This window comes from Eurosta solidaginis, chromosome 2 (genome assembly GCF_040869045.1).
Source record: "Eurosta solidaginis isolate ZX-2024a chromosome 2, ASM4086904v1, whole genome shotgun sequence".
Classification (NCBI taxonomy): domain Eukaryota; kingdom Metazoa; phylum Arthropoda; class Insecta; order Diptera; family Tephritidae; genus Eurosta; species Eurosta solidaginis.
The window spans coordinates 547905-566529 of NC_090320.1; the positions used below are offsets into that span (position 1 = coordinate 547905).

Sequence of the window (18625 nt, forward strand, 5' to 3'; positions counted from 1 at the left end):
TTCAATATTAATTACTGTAGTGTCCATCTAAAATCAACATTATTGGATCTATTTCTTGGTGTTTGAATATTTAAAATAAATCTTACATAGAAGGCAGGCTTAAATCGTCTTTTTTCATTACAAAATCGTCCAAGTGTCATTCTAGTTGAAAATCGTCAAAATGACGACGGCGTCGTCAATCTGTCAACGCTGCTCTTACCTCTCACCTCTTTTTGAGAAAATGCTCTATTTTATGCATATAACAAAAGTATTGCTTTTGAGCTTACACACACATCGTCACGGTATAGTCACACGTATATCGCTATATTTAACTCTTTTGAATTTTTATAATGTTCTGCACTGCTTTTTGGGAAATCCATACATATATAATTGTTTATACAGAATTATAACAATGGTTTTTGTTTTTATCGGCCTATTGAAAAATTATACAGGCCGACAAAATGAGACCGATTTTTTTGACCATAAACCAGACCATACTTTCCTAAAGGTTTTCTATGCGCTGAATTCAAATCTGGATGCAGAATTTTGAGATATCCTAACCTAAATGTGCAAGAAACACCGTTTTTGCCTATTTTTGAGGTTATATATAAACGACAGATTTTTTTTTTTTTTAAAAAGCACACACAGCATCTTAAAGAAGAATTCTTTCTCTTACGAATGACGTTCAGTTTTCTCAAATATCTTTTTTTTTCGCTAAGATAGAGCAATTTAAAATTTATAAATTTGCTAATTTTCCTATAGCTGTAAAACCACTGAATTAACGTAGGTATGATGCAGTAGAACACATACCTCTTACGATAAGTCTACACATTTCAAGCTTATACATCTTAAGTCCAAATAACTCGATCCCACAAACCCCAAACTGACAGATGCCAATCCCACATACCCCAAACCCAAAAACCTCTAACCGGCAATTTTAAATCTATAAACCTAATGCTTAAACACCACAAGCCCACAAAACACAATCCCACAAACTATTAACACATAAACCCCAAGCCCACAAACCCCAATGCCAAAACCCCGAGCCCAAAAACCGAAATACCCGAAACCCCAAGCTTATATACCCGTAGCCCACAAAGCCAAGCCTTCACCCCAAGTTCACTTAGTTCTATGTTAGCAAAAAAAAAGATATTTGAGCAAACTCAACGCCATTCGTAAGAGAAAGACTTCTTCTTTAAGATGCTATGTGTGCTTTAAAAAAAAAAATCTGTCGTTTATATATAACCTCAAAAATAGGCAAAAATGGTGTTTTTTGCACATTTAGTTTAGGATATCTCAAAATCCTGACAGCGTAGCTAAATGGTTAGCGCACATTGCCTAAAGCGTGCTGATGATGAAGGCTTAGCACCCTTCGAAATGGATCTATCTGCGCAGCTATGGCAGGTTGTCTGAAAAATTTTCTACTTACTATTCCAAAAACAAAATACATTTTTCAATTATAGAAAAATTAAAAAATAACCATAATTACCATTAGAAAAAAATTATAGTTCTAGCCTTGAGCTCGAATCGAACCTTGAATCATTAGAATTATAGTTTGGCCGTAAAAAGGGCGCGAAAATTTCAAAATGCCTATTTAAATAATAGATTATATTACTTGACGTATACGTACAAGTATATATTTACACAACGACTTAACGATTACTTGGTACATACGCCTTTTTTTACAAGACGCTCCTTTATATTAGTTTAAAGCTCTCATATTATGAGGAAACCAAAAAGAGTTATTAAAAGACAATATATTTCTTTATAAAATTGTATGAGTCTACAGTACCTACTTTTTCCAGTAATATAGTTTCCCTTGTACAAAGATGTTAAGTTGCAATAATAAGATATAGAAATACTTATAGGAAATGGAACGCTATACAAAACGAGTTCGCGTGAATGGACTTTTTATTCAAAATTTGAGAAGTTTTGTAAATAAACCAATTTGGTATAAAACGGAGACCCTAATGTACATACATAAATACGCCTAAGAATAATCAACATCACAAGCAGATGTTAAATTTCATATTCGGCTTTTCAAAAAATAGAAGAAAATTCGAAGAAGTTATTAACTCAACTTATTTGGAGGAAATTTTCAAAAGGGAAGAAGCAATAAATTGGTTTTTTTTTACAATTCCAGCATCATGCCGATGATTCATGTGGAAATATATTTTGCGTGGAGCTTTTTAAAATTTTGTATCTTAGGAAAAATTTCAAGGGGTTTGCTGGTTTCGACTCATTATGGACTCTTAATGTTGGTTAGGGCAAATTACGAAAATATCTCCAGTCGGCTTAAGGGTCCACTAATCTTTTTGCTACGTTTTCAATGAAAATGAGATCGAATTGACTTGTAACATAATTTCTAATGTCACTTAAAATCAGTTTGATCAAAAAAATTTTGCTAGAGAATTTGCAGAAGCGTGATGGGTTAGTCAACTACTCAATAGGCAAAAGCGGACAACGGCCAAAGTTTTAACACAACGAAACTTCTGAATACATTTGGCGCACTCAGCAAACACAACTATTGAGCAATCGTTGAGTGTTTTACCGATTTCTTATCAAAACATACGCGCTAGACCCTATATATTTATGTATGTATATATGTACCTACAACACTAAACAGCTCCGTGCTCTTGTTTTTTCTCTAAAAAATATTGTTTTCCTAAAAAATCAAAGAACTTCAAATCCAAAAATTAGACTTCCATAAAAAAATTTAATTTTCTTATTACTATGTTAATGTCAGTAACCCAATTTGTTCAAGTAAGTTCTTAACATTTCTCCAGGAAATACGAGTCATTGACGAAAATAAATTTGAACTTAATATAAAGCTTATTTCATAAAAAGGTTTTAATTCTATACCTATGTATATAAAAATATTTCTGATTGTAGCAGTATTACTTAGTGTGGCAAAAAATTAAAATTTAGGTACATTCCCTTATCGTAACAAAAACATTTGAGCAGCAATGTATAGAAACTCTGATGTAGCAATATAGAAAGATTCCATGTATTCTATAAGGCTTATAAACCAATATTCTATAAGGCTTATAAACCAATCAAATTGGGTTTATGACAAAACTGATAATACTTGGGAAGTGATGCCATTTTTCATATAAATCCTAAAGATGGTATAAATGAATACTCATTAGACTCTTAGGGGTTGATATAATCAGATAGAAAGAAACTGAATATCAGGTTATAACTAACAACTGGCTTGTAAGAGTCCAAAGGTAATTTACGATATTGGGGTTGTCCTGGGAAAACCTTGTATGCGGTCATTTTAAGGCCTTCAAGATCTTCTATGAAAGTGCCATAACTTTGCGGGTATATTTTGGCGTAACAGAGTGTCATCTCCAAAAACTCAATTTTAGTTTCTTCGTTCAAGTTACCTATCAAGCAACATTAAAAACACCAGTTGAAAGCTTTTGTAAACAGGGTCAGTCCTCAGCAGTGTTTCAGCGAGCACAGAAGGCGTATATCTTTCATAAAAAATATACTCAGAAGAAGTTTGTTTGTCTTCCCAGATGTCGTGTAGAGTTGGAGCAACCTGCAAGAGCAGCTCGGTCTAAGGTTCTTCGGAGGTAGATCGCCTAGTATTTTTTATTTATTTTTATTTAATTTGTAAATAAGGTTTATTCGTAGCGTAAGTAGGCCTGAAATAAGGCGTTACTATACGGCTTATGATGTACTGTTTAATCTAATTATTAGGTTTATATATCAGGAGTCAAACAAGTATTCCTTATTGCTTACAGCCACGCATGCCAGTTTTTGCTGGGTAGATATATATGTACGCAGTTCAACACTCCTACGCGCTACGTACATAAATATATAATAGTTATGTTGACTAGTTGCACATTTTATCTATATTCGCATCTCCTGAATAACAAGATGAAAAGCCGCTATACCCACTATATCCGCAGTATACCAGAATTTCGCTACAAACTCCCATTCAAGTTTTCGGAACTTTTGTTGACATAAAGTCAAATGAAGTGGATGCACTTGCTCTCAATAGAATACAATTTTGAAATTTAAGTATGTACCTAAGTATTTAGAAAGTTTCTAACGACGGAAGGGTGAAGTCAGTTGACATTGTATAAGTACGTGAGCGTGTGAATGTGTTAACTAGAATGACAAGTCGTTATATTGAGAGAGTGAAATATTTACTAAAATATTCGAGCGAAGTATAGTACCTACATGTTGTTTGGACCTAGTTTGCTTTCATAAAGAAAAACAAAGGAAATATGCCAGTGTGCTGCTCACTTGAAATGAATTTAGACAATCGAAAGTTTAAAATGTATATTTATTTAAAGATTAAGTTGGTATTTTAAATCAATGACTTGTATTTTGCAAAATATGGACCTATCGTAATTACTTAGTAAAATGATTTAAGGCCATCTGGTGTGGCGGTGTCGGTTGGCAAGCAATTTCAGTTGCACCGGTATGCTTAGTGCTGACCAATATATGTAGGTGCAAGATTCGGTAATCAATCGGCAGAAAGAGAGGGAGGCTTGGGGGTTACTTCGAAACACACGTCCAAGTTTTACAGCTTCTTTTCCCAATAAGGTGCGGCTGCAAGCGTTACCGTTACCGGAGTGTGTGCGGGGCCTGTGAGGAGTAAAACGCCTTCCATTAAATATTTTCTCATTAGAATTTACAAATATACCAATATTTCAACAAAACTGGGAGTTGAACCCTTTCAAAGGAGATACTCGGCTGTTTGGTGTCTCCTTGAAGACCGCAGAAAAATAGAGTTAGGGGTTGGCGGTCGTTCGCGACTATGAACAAACGTCTCGCCGCGATCCTCATTAAAATACGGTTCTCCACCGATCAAATGCCAGACAAGAATGAACGAAGTTACTTAATAAGCAACTGCCAAAATCGCATCGGCCGTTAAGGCCCAATTAATTGTGACCATGAACAATTATTCATTAGAATTTGGAGATTAAAAACAGTAAAGTTCAGAATTTTTTAGCTGTATATAAATTTTGGACACATAAAAAATCAACACAATGGCGTTTCGCTTCAAAACAATATCATCCGTATTTATTTTCTATGTTGCTTGTCTAAGAATATATCTATATATATAAAAAGAAGTGTACATTTTGATTGTCACTCCATAACTCGAGAACGGATAGAAAGATTGCCATGAAATTTTTAGGAAAGATACAGGAAGGAGAGATGATGGTTAGTTGATTTTGAAATTCCAAATCGGTTTAGCCATACATACATATATAAAAATGAATGTTTGTATGTATGTCATCGATGAACTCAAAAATTATTGGACCGATTATTATGAAAATTGGTGTACATATGTATTTTTCCATGGGGAAGGTTTGTATAATAAGTACTTCGATACCGGGTGACTAGGGTCTCGAGACATAGGCCAAAACATGGACCCGGGTAACTCCAGGAAGTGTTTGTACAATATTGGTATCAAATGGTAGTTGTTTATGAGTACTTTGACACTGGGTATTTTTCGTACCCCTGGGTGACTAGGGTCTCGAGATATAGGCCAAAACGTGGACCCGGGCACCCCTAGAATGTGTTTATATAATATGGATATCAAATGAAAGCTGTTGAAGAGTGCTTTAGTACAGGGTAGTTTTCATACCTATTGGTGACTAGGGTCTCGAGATATAGGCCAAAACGTGGACCCGGGTACCCATAGAATGTGTTTATACAATATGGATATCAAATGAAAGCTGTTGATGAGTGCTTTAGACCAGGGTAGTTTTCATACCTATTGGTGACTAGGGTCTCGAGATATAGGCCAAAACGTAGACTCGGGTACCCATAGAATGTGTTTATACAATATGGATATCAAATGAAAGCTGTTGATGAGTGCTTTAGTACAGGGTAGTTTTCATACCTATTGGTGACTAGGGTCTCGAGATATAGGCCAAAACGTAGACTCGGGTACCCATAGAATGTGTTTATACAATATGGATATCAAATGAAAGCTGTTGATGAGTGCTTTAGTACAGTGTAGTTTTCATACCTATTGGTGACTAGGGTCTCGAGATATAGGCCAAAATGTGGATCAAGTTAACACTAGGATGCGTTTTTACATTATGGGTATCAAATTGAAGCTGTTGATGTGTGCTTTACTACAGATAATTTTGTATACCGAAATAAAGACATGAATTAATAATACCCACATTCCTATTTACATACGTCCTATTCGATTTGCCTGAAATTTGGTATATAGATTTGCCTATATTAGTATTTACGATGCTTTTTTCCGGGAAGTAGACTAGAAACGGACTGGGACTGGGATTGAGACTAAGACTCGGAATGGGACTGGGACTGAGACTCGGAATGGGACTGGAACAAAATACATACCACCCTCTGGTACTGGCAATAAGATATGAAGAAGAATGAGAAAAACTTGAGAGAAGAGAAAATAGAGAAGGAGACTGAGAAAGAAATGGGATGAGACTAAGATGGAGATAGATGAAGCGAAAAATACGGAGGGAGGAGTGAATACAAAGATTAGCAAAAGTGTAGAGGGGCGAGGGCAGAGTTAGACGGAAAAAGCTTTTTAAAATGTATGCAGATATATCAAATTTCGGGCAGAACAACGTCTGCCGGGTCTGATAGTACTATATATGAAATAATATTGATTTAGTTTAAGCCAAAGAACCATTCAATTCAACTATTTATAGCTTTTACTTTTACTTTCAAATTAGGTGAAACTATTAAATAAAAGTATCAACGAACTGCTTTAACCAATAACATGAATTTTATGTTGCAACATACAAACAAGCCGGTACGTTTAAGAACCGTATATTTCACTCTCCGAAGTAGTACGGAGCTGTCAAAGTCAACCATAAATTTTAATAACTAACAAAGCAAATTCTAATACATAGACAACATTGCCTGACTAGAAGTTATAATATTTGCCAATAGAAGAGGATAAATCTGGGAAATAGAAAAAAGTACTTAAGTATCCATGCAGGGAATACGGGTGACAGTCACACAGAGCGACAGTTTACGGCTATAGGTGTAATGACTACGTCCAAACTGTGTTAATCGGTAGAAGAGCGGGACAGTTATTAGCCACACAACGGCGCTGAGGTCTTATAAATTATATTAAAATAATTAATAAAAGACTGCAACCACCTAATATGAACCAATTAAGAACATTTTCAAAAGGTCTTCAAAGGAGGGCAATTTCTATTTCGTAGGACATCACAATGTTAAAAGTGTAAGTTGAAAGCACTGCGAGGGGACAGAATTAGGCTGCGTTGTGCGATTCGCTGCGGGGATAGTACAAAACACATATCTTCATAAATATTTTATAGTACAACTGCGCTATTTCCAGTTGTAGCTTAGAAATAGTCAACTGAATATTGGAAAGTCAGTTGAATTTTAGAATAGTCGTTTGGATTTTAGAAAACATCAGCAGGTTCTCATTTACACATTTCACATACATATTTACGTTTTCTTATATTAAATTTCCATTTAAAAAATCTTTTGCACATTTTTCAATACTTCAAATTGATTCTAGGAAAATACTGTATTTTAATCTTTTTGGTAAAATTCGCATTTTTTTTATATTGGTGTATTACAAAAAAATACTAGGCGCATTTACATTGAAGAAGATTTAGGCCGTGCTCCTCTTCCTATTGCGCCGTGGTGCTTTTTAATTTTTCCCACACATTGGCGGAACGGACCCTACATGTTTTATACCGGTTCCGAACGGCAGGTTAACATAGGTGAAAACACAGTATCTATTGTAATATAATCTAATCTAGATTTAGCATTTAAAGATACACCTCTTTGTTCTTAAGTCAGGGCGTTATATAGGTTAATATAGGTGAAAACACAGTATCTATTGTAATACAATCTAGTCTAGATTTGGCATTCCAAGATCCACCTCCTTACTTGGTATTTTCTTCTAACATATCTGTCACTATTGACTTAGCCAACTCAAAACTACGTTAGTGCATTAGTATATGTTTTCCGCTACCAGTGCATTATAGGATTAAGTGAGGTGTATATACGAATATATCTTAATATATAAAAAACATGTGTCACAACATTTTTGGCCGCGATGGACTCCTAAACTACTGAACCGATTTTGAATCTGTTTTGCACCCCGTATGTAGTTTGATCTAAGTTGAAATATAGGATAGGCCATATGTCAGTTTATAGTCGCAATTATATTTTATTGCAATTTTTTTTTATTTGTTTATACGTAATAATAAAATGTTACGTATACGCATTGGCACTCATATTTTCAGGAGGTGCGGATATACCTCCGTGTAATTGCTTGGTGCTTAATTAAACAACCTGCTTATCAATAAAAATATTATAGTGAATGATATCAAATATAGCACGTCACCAGGCCTGCCGAGAGGGTGGGGGTTTCAGAGGGGCCCGCGATTTAGAGGTACTATGACATTTTTTTTAATTCAGGAGAGTGTTTAGTTGTTTTATTTGCAATTTTTAAGCCGAATTTCAAAAGCAACGAAAATCTGCATTTCTTTTTAATATTATAGTGAAGTGTAAAAATAAAAATCTATATATATAAAAAGAAAGGCTAAAATGTGTGTTAGTTGGTCGCCGGTATTTGAAGAGATGCGTTGGTCGATTTTGTTCAAACTTTCACACAAGTTGCGTAAACCTCACGCGGTGGTTACTACACAGGCTTGGTCTCGACATGATCTCGAGATATAGGCCAAAACGTGGGCCAGTGAATGCCTAGACAGTGTTTATACAATATGGATATCAAATGAAAGCTCTTTATGAGTGCTTTAGTACAAAGTAATATATTATCCAGAGACGGACTGGGACTGGGATTAGGACTAGGGCTCGGACTGAGACTCGGAGTTGGACTGGGACTGGAATAAAATACATACCACCCTCTGGGACAGGCAATAAGGGATGCAGAAGAATGAGAAGGAATTGAGAGAAGAGCAAAGAGAGAAGGAGATTGAGAAAAAGATAGAATGAGACGAAGATGGTGATAGATGAAGCGAAAAAGACGGAGGGAGTGAATAAAAGGATTAGGAATAAGTGTAGAGGGGGGAAGGGCAGAGTCAGACGGAAAAAGCTTATTAAAATGTATGCAGATAGGCCAAATTTAGGGCAGGACAACGTTTGCCGGGTCTTCTAGTATCTATATATATACTCATATACATATACACACAAATATAAGCTTTGGCAACTACAATTAATGCTAATTTATTATTTGTTATCTCTTTGAAATCTCTACATACTTCCATCAATTTTAACATAAATACAGTCCAATCACTGATTAAATAAGGACATATTTATGTATGTTTATTTCTTCTTGATTATACTAACCATATTTAAATTTACATCCAATTAGTAATCACTCACTCATCTTATCTCCTTACAGATTTTGTTACTGCATTGCGTGATGTGCGCGTTAAAATTCCGCATGCAGCGAGGCGTGGTGAAAAAGTGACAATGAATTGTCTCTATGACTTAGAGGGTGATAGTCTCTATTCGGTGAAATGGTATAAGGGACGGCGAGAGTTCTATAGTTTTACACCAAAGGAAACGCCAGCCATTAAAGTCTATCAAATCCCTGGCGTAAGAGTAGAGGTAAGTAAAGAGATAACTGATTTGCATTCAAATGTAGATTAGGCGGACAAAAGAGAAAATAAAAACCAATGTGAGAATTATTTCACCTTTAAGTGCTTAGTGAGTTCTTTTTAGGCTTTAAATGCATAAGATTTCGAGCCTAAAAAACTTCATTTTTATTATTGACATTCAATTTAATTGCTTCCCAGAAGTGGGGGAAGCGCCGATTTGCCAGTGGAAAATGAGCAACATTTTATATGGCGATGATGAACTCGTGGCCTTCATCTTAAATTGTGTTGTTGATTGGCATTTTCTGTGCCCGGTTAAAAAAGGATTTAAAAAAAATGTCCATAATAAATGCCAATATTTCAATAGACGCAATTTACATTCTCGACAAGCATGCAAAGTAATTTTCGACGCCAGACGAAGGCGACAAATAAACGATGCAACCACAATTAATACCGTGAAAGTTGATCACTTATCTATTTAATATGAATTTGGAGCTTTTAGGCCGATTTAATTAAATAAAACAAGTTTATTTTTTTATTTCCGACGCGTTTCGACACATTTTCGTGTCTTCCTCAGGGAATCTATTTATTAAATACGAAAAACATATATGTTACATATACAATAATTGGTATTAATGTTCAATATTAAATCACTTACATTGTTTAAACCAGTGGTTTTTGTCACATTTCTTTAAAAATATAAGTACACATATTAATAACAAACAAATAAGAACAATAATTAAAAATCCCACCGACATTTGCTACATTAAAATACCGTCTATTAACATTAAAAACAATATTTGTTCACTTAAATTCTCTATTTCAAGGAGTGTCAACTTATGGTGGTGACGGGGATACAGTAGACGAAGTACGGCATTCGCTGAAAATAAGAATGCCAGAAAATTATTTAACTCTTTTTGCTATGGTGAAACTTTTATGTTTGTGTAAAATTTATTACGCCTGAAAGCAGACATCAATGCAGCGCGTAGAGTGAGTTGCTCACTTTGTTGTCATTTAGTTGTCGTCATGGCCATGAAACCCAATGAAGTTTATACTTATTTCCAAAAGTGTTGAATATGGTCTTCAAGACGCTCAAAACTAAAGAGCAAATGGAGAGCTACATAAGTGCTTTTTAAATTAAAAAGTTTTTACTATTAGATTCATTGCTTTTGTATTGTTCTTGCATGAATTGTTTTTGCTGAATATTATGTCTCTAAAATTAATTTCTTTCTCATTTTATTCATTGCATTTTACTTCCATTTTATTTCGTGAATTTTTAATTTAAAATTTATTCAAAGTTGGATATACATTTGAATGTTTAATGCGTATTACTTAGTACCCAATTTTCATCTTGTGAGAATGAAGTAGGACCAAACTAAATTGAGCGGGGTTGTCTGAAAATCGTTGCAAGTTTAACTCTTACTCTTTTGGAAAAATCAACAATAAAAAAGTGTGTCATGCTATTTAAGATGCCATTTCTGTAGTTTTTGAAAATATATAGTAGTTGGTAATATGAATGATTTTGCGAATTCCTCGCCGTGCACAAGTGTATAAGACCTAAACCCTCTAGATTTTGTACAAAATTTTCAGGTTTCTTTGTATCACAATTTCTGTTGTACAGCGTTATTTGTATTTAAATTACTTTTAGCCTTAGTAAATTTTCCAGACTAACGAAATTAAAAAATATATAAATTTTATTTTGCACTGTTGCTATTTCACATTTCATTTTTGTTCCTGTTTTCGAGATATTCTTAAATAAAGCTACGAGAATCACGTTTTTGAGCCGCATTCAATATGTAATTTTGTCAAGAAAACTAAATTTCATTAAGAACGACGTATGCCGCTTTAACGCGCAATCATTTCTCTCAGAGATGCTTTTTAATTTTTTCCGATATTTACATTTGTAATGTTGATATAAATGCTTTTATAATCTACGTCCTTGATCGCGGCGAACAAAAGCAATATGTGTGGCACATTTTCAGGCAGATATTCTTATAGTGGGTCCAGAGAATTAAAGCGGATGAAGTAATCAATATAATTAATGGTATCTTTAATGTTCTGCTTTAATAGTCTAATGTCATTTTATTTAGAAAATCCTTGATTTTCTGAACCCGTCTACATGCAGTTATTAAGTGACTAACGTGCCTAAAAGTTTACTTCAGATTTGTGAAAAAAATTTGTGTAGAGAAAAATCGCAAACTTATACAGTCTGACAAACAATATCTCAAATCACAAAAGGTTCTTTCGAAAGATTCAAACAACGTTTTCAAGGGAGATAGTTGCACTTTCAAATGTTATATGGGGTCTTGTGATAAAAAGTAGTTTTCGTGAATAAAAGCGCTGTGAATATGACTGAAAATGTGTCTTTAGCACTTTCAGGTACAAATATCTCGAAAACCAAAGCCAATTAAAATCTCCGAAACCGGATTGAGGTTTAGCGTACCGAATTTCTTCAGAAAAGTATTGGTTGAGGTTTTGGTCTAAACTTTGTCTATCTGTGTAATTACTATCACCTAGTTAGCATAGTCTACCCATCTACGCGAATGTTTTTCTCGCTATTTCGAAGGTAAAATGCGTGGTTACTAATTCCATTTATTGCTTTAAAATATTACGTTCGATGTTATAAAACGTCCATTTTTTAATACCTGAAATTAAAATCTTAATGTTCGATATGATCCTTATGACCGTTGCTTTAAACTCACAGCATTTTTTTAATTTATGCAATGGATCGCACTTTAAAAGCAATATATAAATAAGAAAATGCCTAAATTCAACATGTTTGCTCTGTACATTTCAAAACTTAAGATACCAGTAAAATATGGCGTGTCATTGCTCACGTAGTTGTTAAAAAGTCGGTATGCGGTGCAATCAGAAACGATATAATATAGAGACATTGCATAGACGAAAAACCGTGTGAGGCAAGCTTCGCAAAATTCTAGTAGGTCACATTCACCACTTACCACAGCAGAATTTGTTAAACTACCACTGTCTGTATTTGTTATTTAATAATTATTTGTACACTTTTTATTCAGCCAATGTGTTCAGAATTTTAACTTTTACTCACTAAAACTCCAGTCAGTGTATTTCTGTGCTTAAATTATGTTAAAAATTGTGTTAAAGTTTTTGGTGTGGTGAAAGTGACCTACTAGAATTTTGTTACGCTCCGCTGCTTTCCACCGAAGTTCACGCATGCAATATCTTTATTTTCAAAATTTTTGGTGCAACTGGAGGTCGCTCATCCGCCGTGTACTTACATGCAGTGTGTTTAAGCGACTTAAACTATGAACATTTTTCGTTCGTTTGTTTCAGTAGCCATTGAGTGTGCTTGTAATTCTCAACTGGTTAGTGAAATATTCTAAAGACATAGTTTGAGTTTTTAATTAAAACCGAGGTTCTTCGGATGGTGTGCTAATACATCAGAGCCCAGTGCTCGCCTCCATATCACACTTTGAAGGGGTCCTTCAAATAGAAGATGAGGTGGCTCATTAGAGCGAAACCTCAGAGTGCCCAACGCTCGCCCCAAATTAAATAAATAGAGGTTCTTCGGATAGTGTGCTAATACATCAGAGCCCAGTGCTGGCCTCCATATCACCCTTTGAAGGGGTTCTTCAAATAGAAGATGAGGTAGCTCATTAGAGCGAAACCTCAGAGTGCCCAACGCTCGCCCCAAATTAAATAAATAGAGGTTTTTCTTGTAGAAAATGGGGTGCCAATACCTCAGAGCCGTCCCGTGCTCGCCTCCATATCACATTTTAAAGGGTTCTTCAAATAGAGGATGAGGTGGCTCAGTAGAGCGAAGCCTCAGAGCCCCCAGTTCTCGCCCCCAAATTAAATAAATAAAAGGTGTACTGATGCTATGCATCCTCCCATGACTCAAACACACCAATAACACTAAAACTACCCAACTTAATAAACTGAATCCCTTAAAATAAACACAAATAAATAAATAAAGGTGTACTGATGCTATGCATCCTCCCATGACTTAAATACACCAATAACACTAAAACTACCCAACTCAATAAATTGAATACATTAAATCAAAAACCCCATAAACTCAATACAGTCCATTAATAATAATAATTTATAAATTAAAAAAAAGGGAATGCTTGGTGGGAGTTGAACCCGCAACCCCGGGCGTTTGGTCGGGTACGTCAGCCACTGTGCCACGACTTATACGCTTACAAGCACATAAAATTACTCAGTTATAACTCTTATTAAACTGCTCGCCCTCAATTGTCCAAAGCTTAGACACAGTGAATGTCCAAAGGACTGGTGTAAAATATGTTCGCTACTGTGTGGGGAAACTAAACATGAAAAACTAACACTTATGAAAAAGTTGAGAATGAACACAAGAGTCTTGATGTAATCTTTCACTTTTGTTTACGTAAACAAAGGCATGCAGACACTCTTCTCATATCTTCACTTCACAATAAGTATACTCATTGCTCTTTTTTGTTTAGCGGTGTGCTTGTGTGATTTCATAACCTTTTAATATTTTATGTTTGTTGTTAAACAAATTGCGTGACACAGTCATTTCAAAGCAGATATCCTTATGTAATGCTAGCACATATGAAGGATGCAAAGATGCAAAAAAATTCAAGTTTAGAAGAAGTGACAAATGATTTCACTTGCTCGTGGTTTTTTTTTTCATTCGTAAATATGTGTGAATTATCTAGATTTAGTTTTGTTATATGAATGCAATATATATAATTAAACTCATAAAAATACAAATTTAACGGTTTACTTCTATTAGAAATGAAATAGTTATGAATAGTTGCCCATTATACAAGTAATTTGGTTTTCTGTATCTTCCGATTATCAAACATATTTGTATCTACATAAATTTTCCATTTTAAAAGAAATTCAAGAGGTTTATGCATTCAACTTTTGTTGTTAGCTGTCTATTTATTAAAGAAATTGCAACATATTTTCAAGTATACTTCACTTTCACGTACACTTCTATTCTCCATTGTACGTATTTATCATACCCCATTAAACCTTTGTGCAAAATTTTGTTTTATATATAAATACGGACGCATACCAACGTATTTAGTAACTATACAGTTTGTTTCTTGATATTTTGACATCATGGTACGACCATGTCCAAAGACAGGGTACATATCTGGATTAGTATCTACGGTCTTAAAGCTTCATATTAACTTAAAATGTCAAAGACAGGGCATAGCATATTGTTTAAGCCTTTGCCTTTATTCCCAGACGTACCTTGCAAATTTTACCATACATAATTTTTTTTTTTTTTGTCATTTTAATAGAGATGATATCTATTGCTACACTCCACCGAATTCTCGTTTGTTTTGCTACATTTAAATTTAAGACTTTTCGTTGATCTTTTTGCTGGTGTCATTTTCACGCTTTGGGTAAGTTTTGCTTTTTTTTTGGAAATATTTGCTTTGTATTTCACTTTGTTAGCTCATAAATGCATATGTATATGGTTGCATGCCACAGTGGTGAGGTGGTAGCGTACTGCGCCTTTCAAATCCCGGGCAAAGGAACATCAAGAATTTAGGCAAAACGTTTTTCAAATGGCGTCTTCTTTTCTTAAAAAAATGTATAGCGCAAGGTGGCCTATTTAAAAATTTAGGATTTAAGAAACCAATATGTCTGTAGCAGTTATTTCAGAAAATCAAACGCCGTTGGAAATGGAGAATGCGGCCCAAATGCATCTTCTGTAAACCAGCGGTATAAATTTAGTTGCGTATTTTTACCAGTGCTGGCAATTCGTTAACATAATGCTCCTTAGTTATAAACATTTCTGTCAGTTTATATCCGGCATACAACGGCAACGTTAAGATTCCATTAGGAGAGAAGTGTTTGGATTGGAAAACATAAAAAATGCACAACATTTTCGTACAAACATACTTAGCTGGCGCTTAACCATTTAAACAGAACTTAGATAATTCTCCACCTGTTCTTTCCTGTGGCAAGGGGGCCTCCCACTTCCTTTCATTCCGTGGGGAGTTTCCGATAAGATTATTTTGTGGACCACAAAATCTTTTTCTTACGCAAGCGTTACCGCTGTGTTTGAATTCGCTAGACATTATTAATTTCTGCATAAAATTCATAAAGTCTTCCACGGTAGTCGCCGAGAAGATGTCCGTAAATCTTTCGGAAAGCTTTTCTGTTACTTTCTTTTCTTCTGATAATGTTTTGTGGGCTTATTTTTTCATCTATAGCAACAATATGCAGGGTACTTCTTTTAATCTGTTTCCTCGTTATTTTGTAGCGGCTTCTTATGAAAATTAACATGTTCTTTAGGCTATAAATAGTCTTCGGCTTGTCTCTATTTGTTATATATATGCCAGAATTTAATCCTTCTTTCATTTGATTAATTTATGATTGAGTAAAATGGTTCAAGGTTTCAAGTAAAAACCATTCATTTTCTTTCCTGAGAACAACTCAACTAGGCTATCCTGCATGAAATGCTTTCCATAAAATAATACCAGTCTTTAGGCAGTTATCATTTGAAATCGGCATAGAAAATAAAGGAAAACAAAACTTCGCATTAATGTTCTAAAAGATCAATGGTATCCAATTATTATCATTTTTGTTATTTTTTATACGATGATTTCTTTTTATGCTCAGAAGAAAAGCTCTGTTTACAGAATGTCCTTATGGTCGACCACGTAACTTTGTTTGCAATCAGTTATTGGGTTAGGCTAAATCTTGCTTCTTTAGTTTTTTGAAGGGATTTTGCTTAATGTACAAATTAATGTAAGAAATTTCCCAAATTTTCCTCCTATCAAGAGATATCGCAATAACAAACAAATCAAAAAAGGTCACCAAATGAAGGGTTAAATATGTTTTAGGGTATAAAATGTAATAAGTTTTGGAAAAAACTAAGCAAATATATATGTGGTATTTGTATAAACAAGGTAAGAGTTAAAAATCAATCGAGGTTTACGACATTTCGGGATCGGTCGGAATCGTAACTCAGTAACATCCCCAATACATATGTTTGCAATCAGTAACAGAGCTAAACCAATTATTTATTTGAAAACAACTGCAATGTACTATGTAAGCATTTAAAATGAATTATTAGGGTACGTTAAATGTAGATTTCAAGAACGTACTTATATTGATATTTATAAACACAAACATTTTTTTGAGTAGCGTTTATTGCTTTAATTTCCTTGGAGTAAATTAAATGAATTAACATGTTTACATTAAGAACATGCGACAATTTCCGGGAAGCTATTGGGAAAACGCTGATTCCATAGTTTTTCTTGATTCCCATCAACTTGATTTAAAACCTGCCAAGAGACAGTTTGCGCCGGCAGTTTTTGGAACATTTTAAAACTTTTCTCTTGAGGGAAAAAATATAATTTTTACTTAAACTACATTTTTTGTCCAATTAACCTTTCATTCCCCTGGACTTGTACAAAAAAAATTAACTAAAGTGTATTGTTTTTTAGCCCTCCTGTTTCCATTTTCACAAAAAGTCTCGAGCTTCAAATAACTGATTGTAATTTTACATTCAATAATACTATTACACAATCACCCTATTACATTTTCCGACCATACATAACATAGAGAATAGCTTTGTACAATAAAACGTAGACTCAGGTGCTTGCGGTTATAAATAAATAATACCGACGTATGAATTTGACATAGCTGACATGCTTCAAGATATACTCACGAAAAGTTGGTGGCATTTCAATTGACAAACCCTGTATATGGTCGAACGTTTTGGCAGGTATCAATCAATGCTTATACAAAGTCATGCCGAGTGGCAATATTTTTTTTTATTCCACTCTTAAACAGCATTTTTTGATGCACCAGATGCGAATCACGTTATGTTAAACAAATATGTACTTAGTCTACCACCATTCCTACATCAGATTTAAGCATGCGGTGAGGAAATTTCAATTTTTATATTTGTATTCTAATATTCTGTTTTCATTCAATCTTCGAATCTCTGGCAAATAATTCCATTCCTATTCCCCAAAATACAGAAAAATACTTCACCACTGAATCTCAAAAACTTAAATTATAAATTTTGCACCTAAGCATTAAACCTAACTGCTTCTTCCTCTGGTTGTATACTCGTTTGCTGGAAAAGTTTAAAACTCAGCTCTCCTTCTAGTCGAATATATATATTTATATTAGAGTGTATTGAGAAAAGATGTTCGCATACCGTTAATGAGAAGTACTTTTGAATTTAATTTCAAAAGAAAAATATTATATATAAAATACAGACATTTCGTAATACAAAATATTATTTGGTTTCGGTTTAACTAGACACAAATATGTTTGGTCTAGAGCTCGATTGTTATTTTAAACAATGGCTTATTTAAGTTCAATAATTCTGGTCAAAAAATACTAATCAATAATTTACTCAAGTTACCGTGTTAACGGACAGACGGACGGACGGACGGACGGACGGACGGACATGGCTCAATCGAATTTTTTTTCGATACTGATGATTTTGATATATGGAAGTCTATATCTATCTCGATTCCTTTATACCTGTACAACCAACCGTTATCCAATCAAAGTTAATATACTCTGTGAGCTCTGCTCAACTGAGTATAAATACAAGACGCATACTTCAGTGCCAATGGAAATCTTGCGGAAGTCCATAGAGAAAACTATGAAACAAATTGTATGTAAACAAGAGATAAAATGCGTAAATTGCTTTTTACTTCCAGTCAACAAAATTTGCTTAAATTTATGAAGTTTGTTAAGCCACTTTTGGGGCATATGCATATTCACACAAATACCATCTACACTACAAGTTTGACCGATATTATGAAGTTATACGGAAACGCAATATAGAAGAACAACACATAAGCTACATATCTATATATATACCGACATATTGATGTATATGCTGCTGGCACCCATCAAAAAACTTAGACCCATTTCATTTTTGGTTTATTCAAAAGCCAAAAGTATTTACATACATTATTCGTTATTTTTGTATGCTGGTTTCTTTTGTATTGTTCTTTATCTGAGAGATCACTAAAATTATTCTATTAGAATTGCAGAGAAAATAAAAACTAGCGCAAAACTATATCTCCTCACTGTGCAGTGCAGCACAAAACAAATTTGAACAAAAGCTC

General features: G+C 34.2%; 1 protein-coding gene and 1 long non-coding RNA gene across 2 annotated transcripts in view; one reads left to right on the top strand and one right to left on the bottom strand.

Annotated features, from left to right (window-relative positions):
* beat-Ia (beaten path Ia) overlaps positions 1–18625 on the top strand; it is a 305961-nt gene that overhangs the window by 229511 nt on the left and 57825 nt on the right. The window contains exon 3 of the mRNA XM_067769264.1: positions 9347–9555. Within this exon, the coding sequence (XP_067625365.1) occupies positions 9347–9555 (209 nt within the window). The remainder of the gene's footprint in view (positions 1–9346; positions 9556–18625) is intronic.
* LOC137239090 (uncharacterized) overlaps positions 1–18625 on the bottom strand; it is a 247546-nt gene that overhangs the window by 3071 nt on the left and 225850 nt on the right. The window lies entirely within an intron of this gene.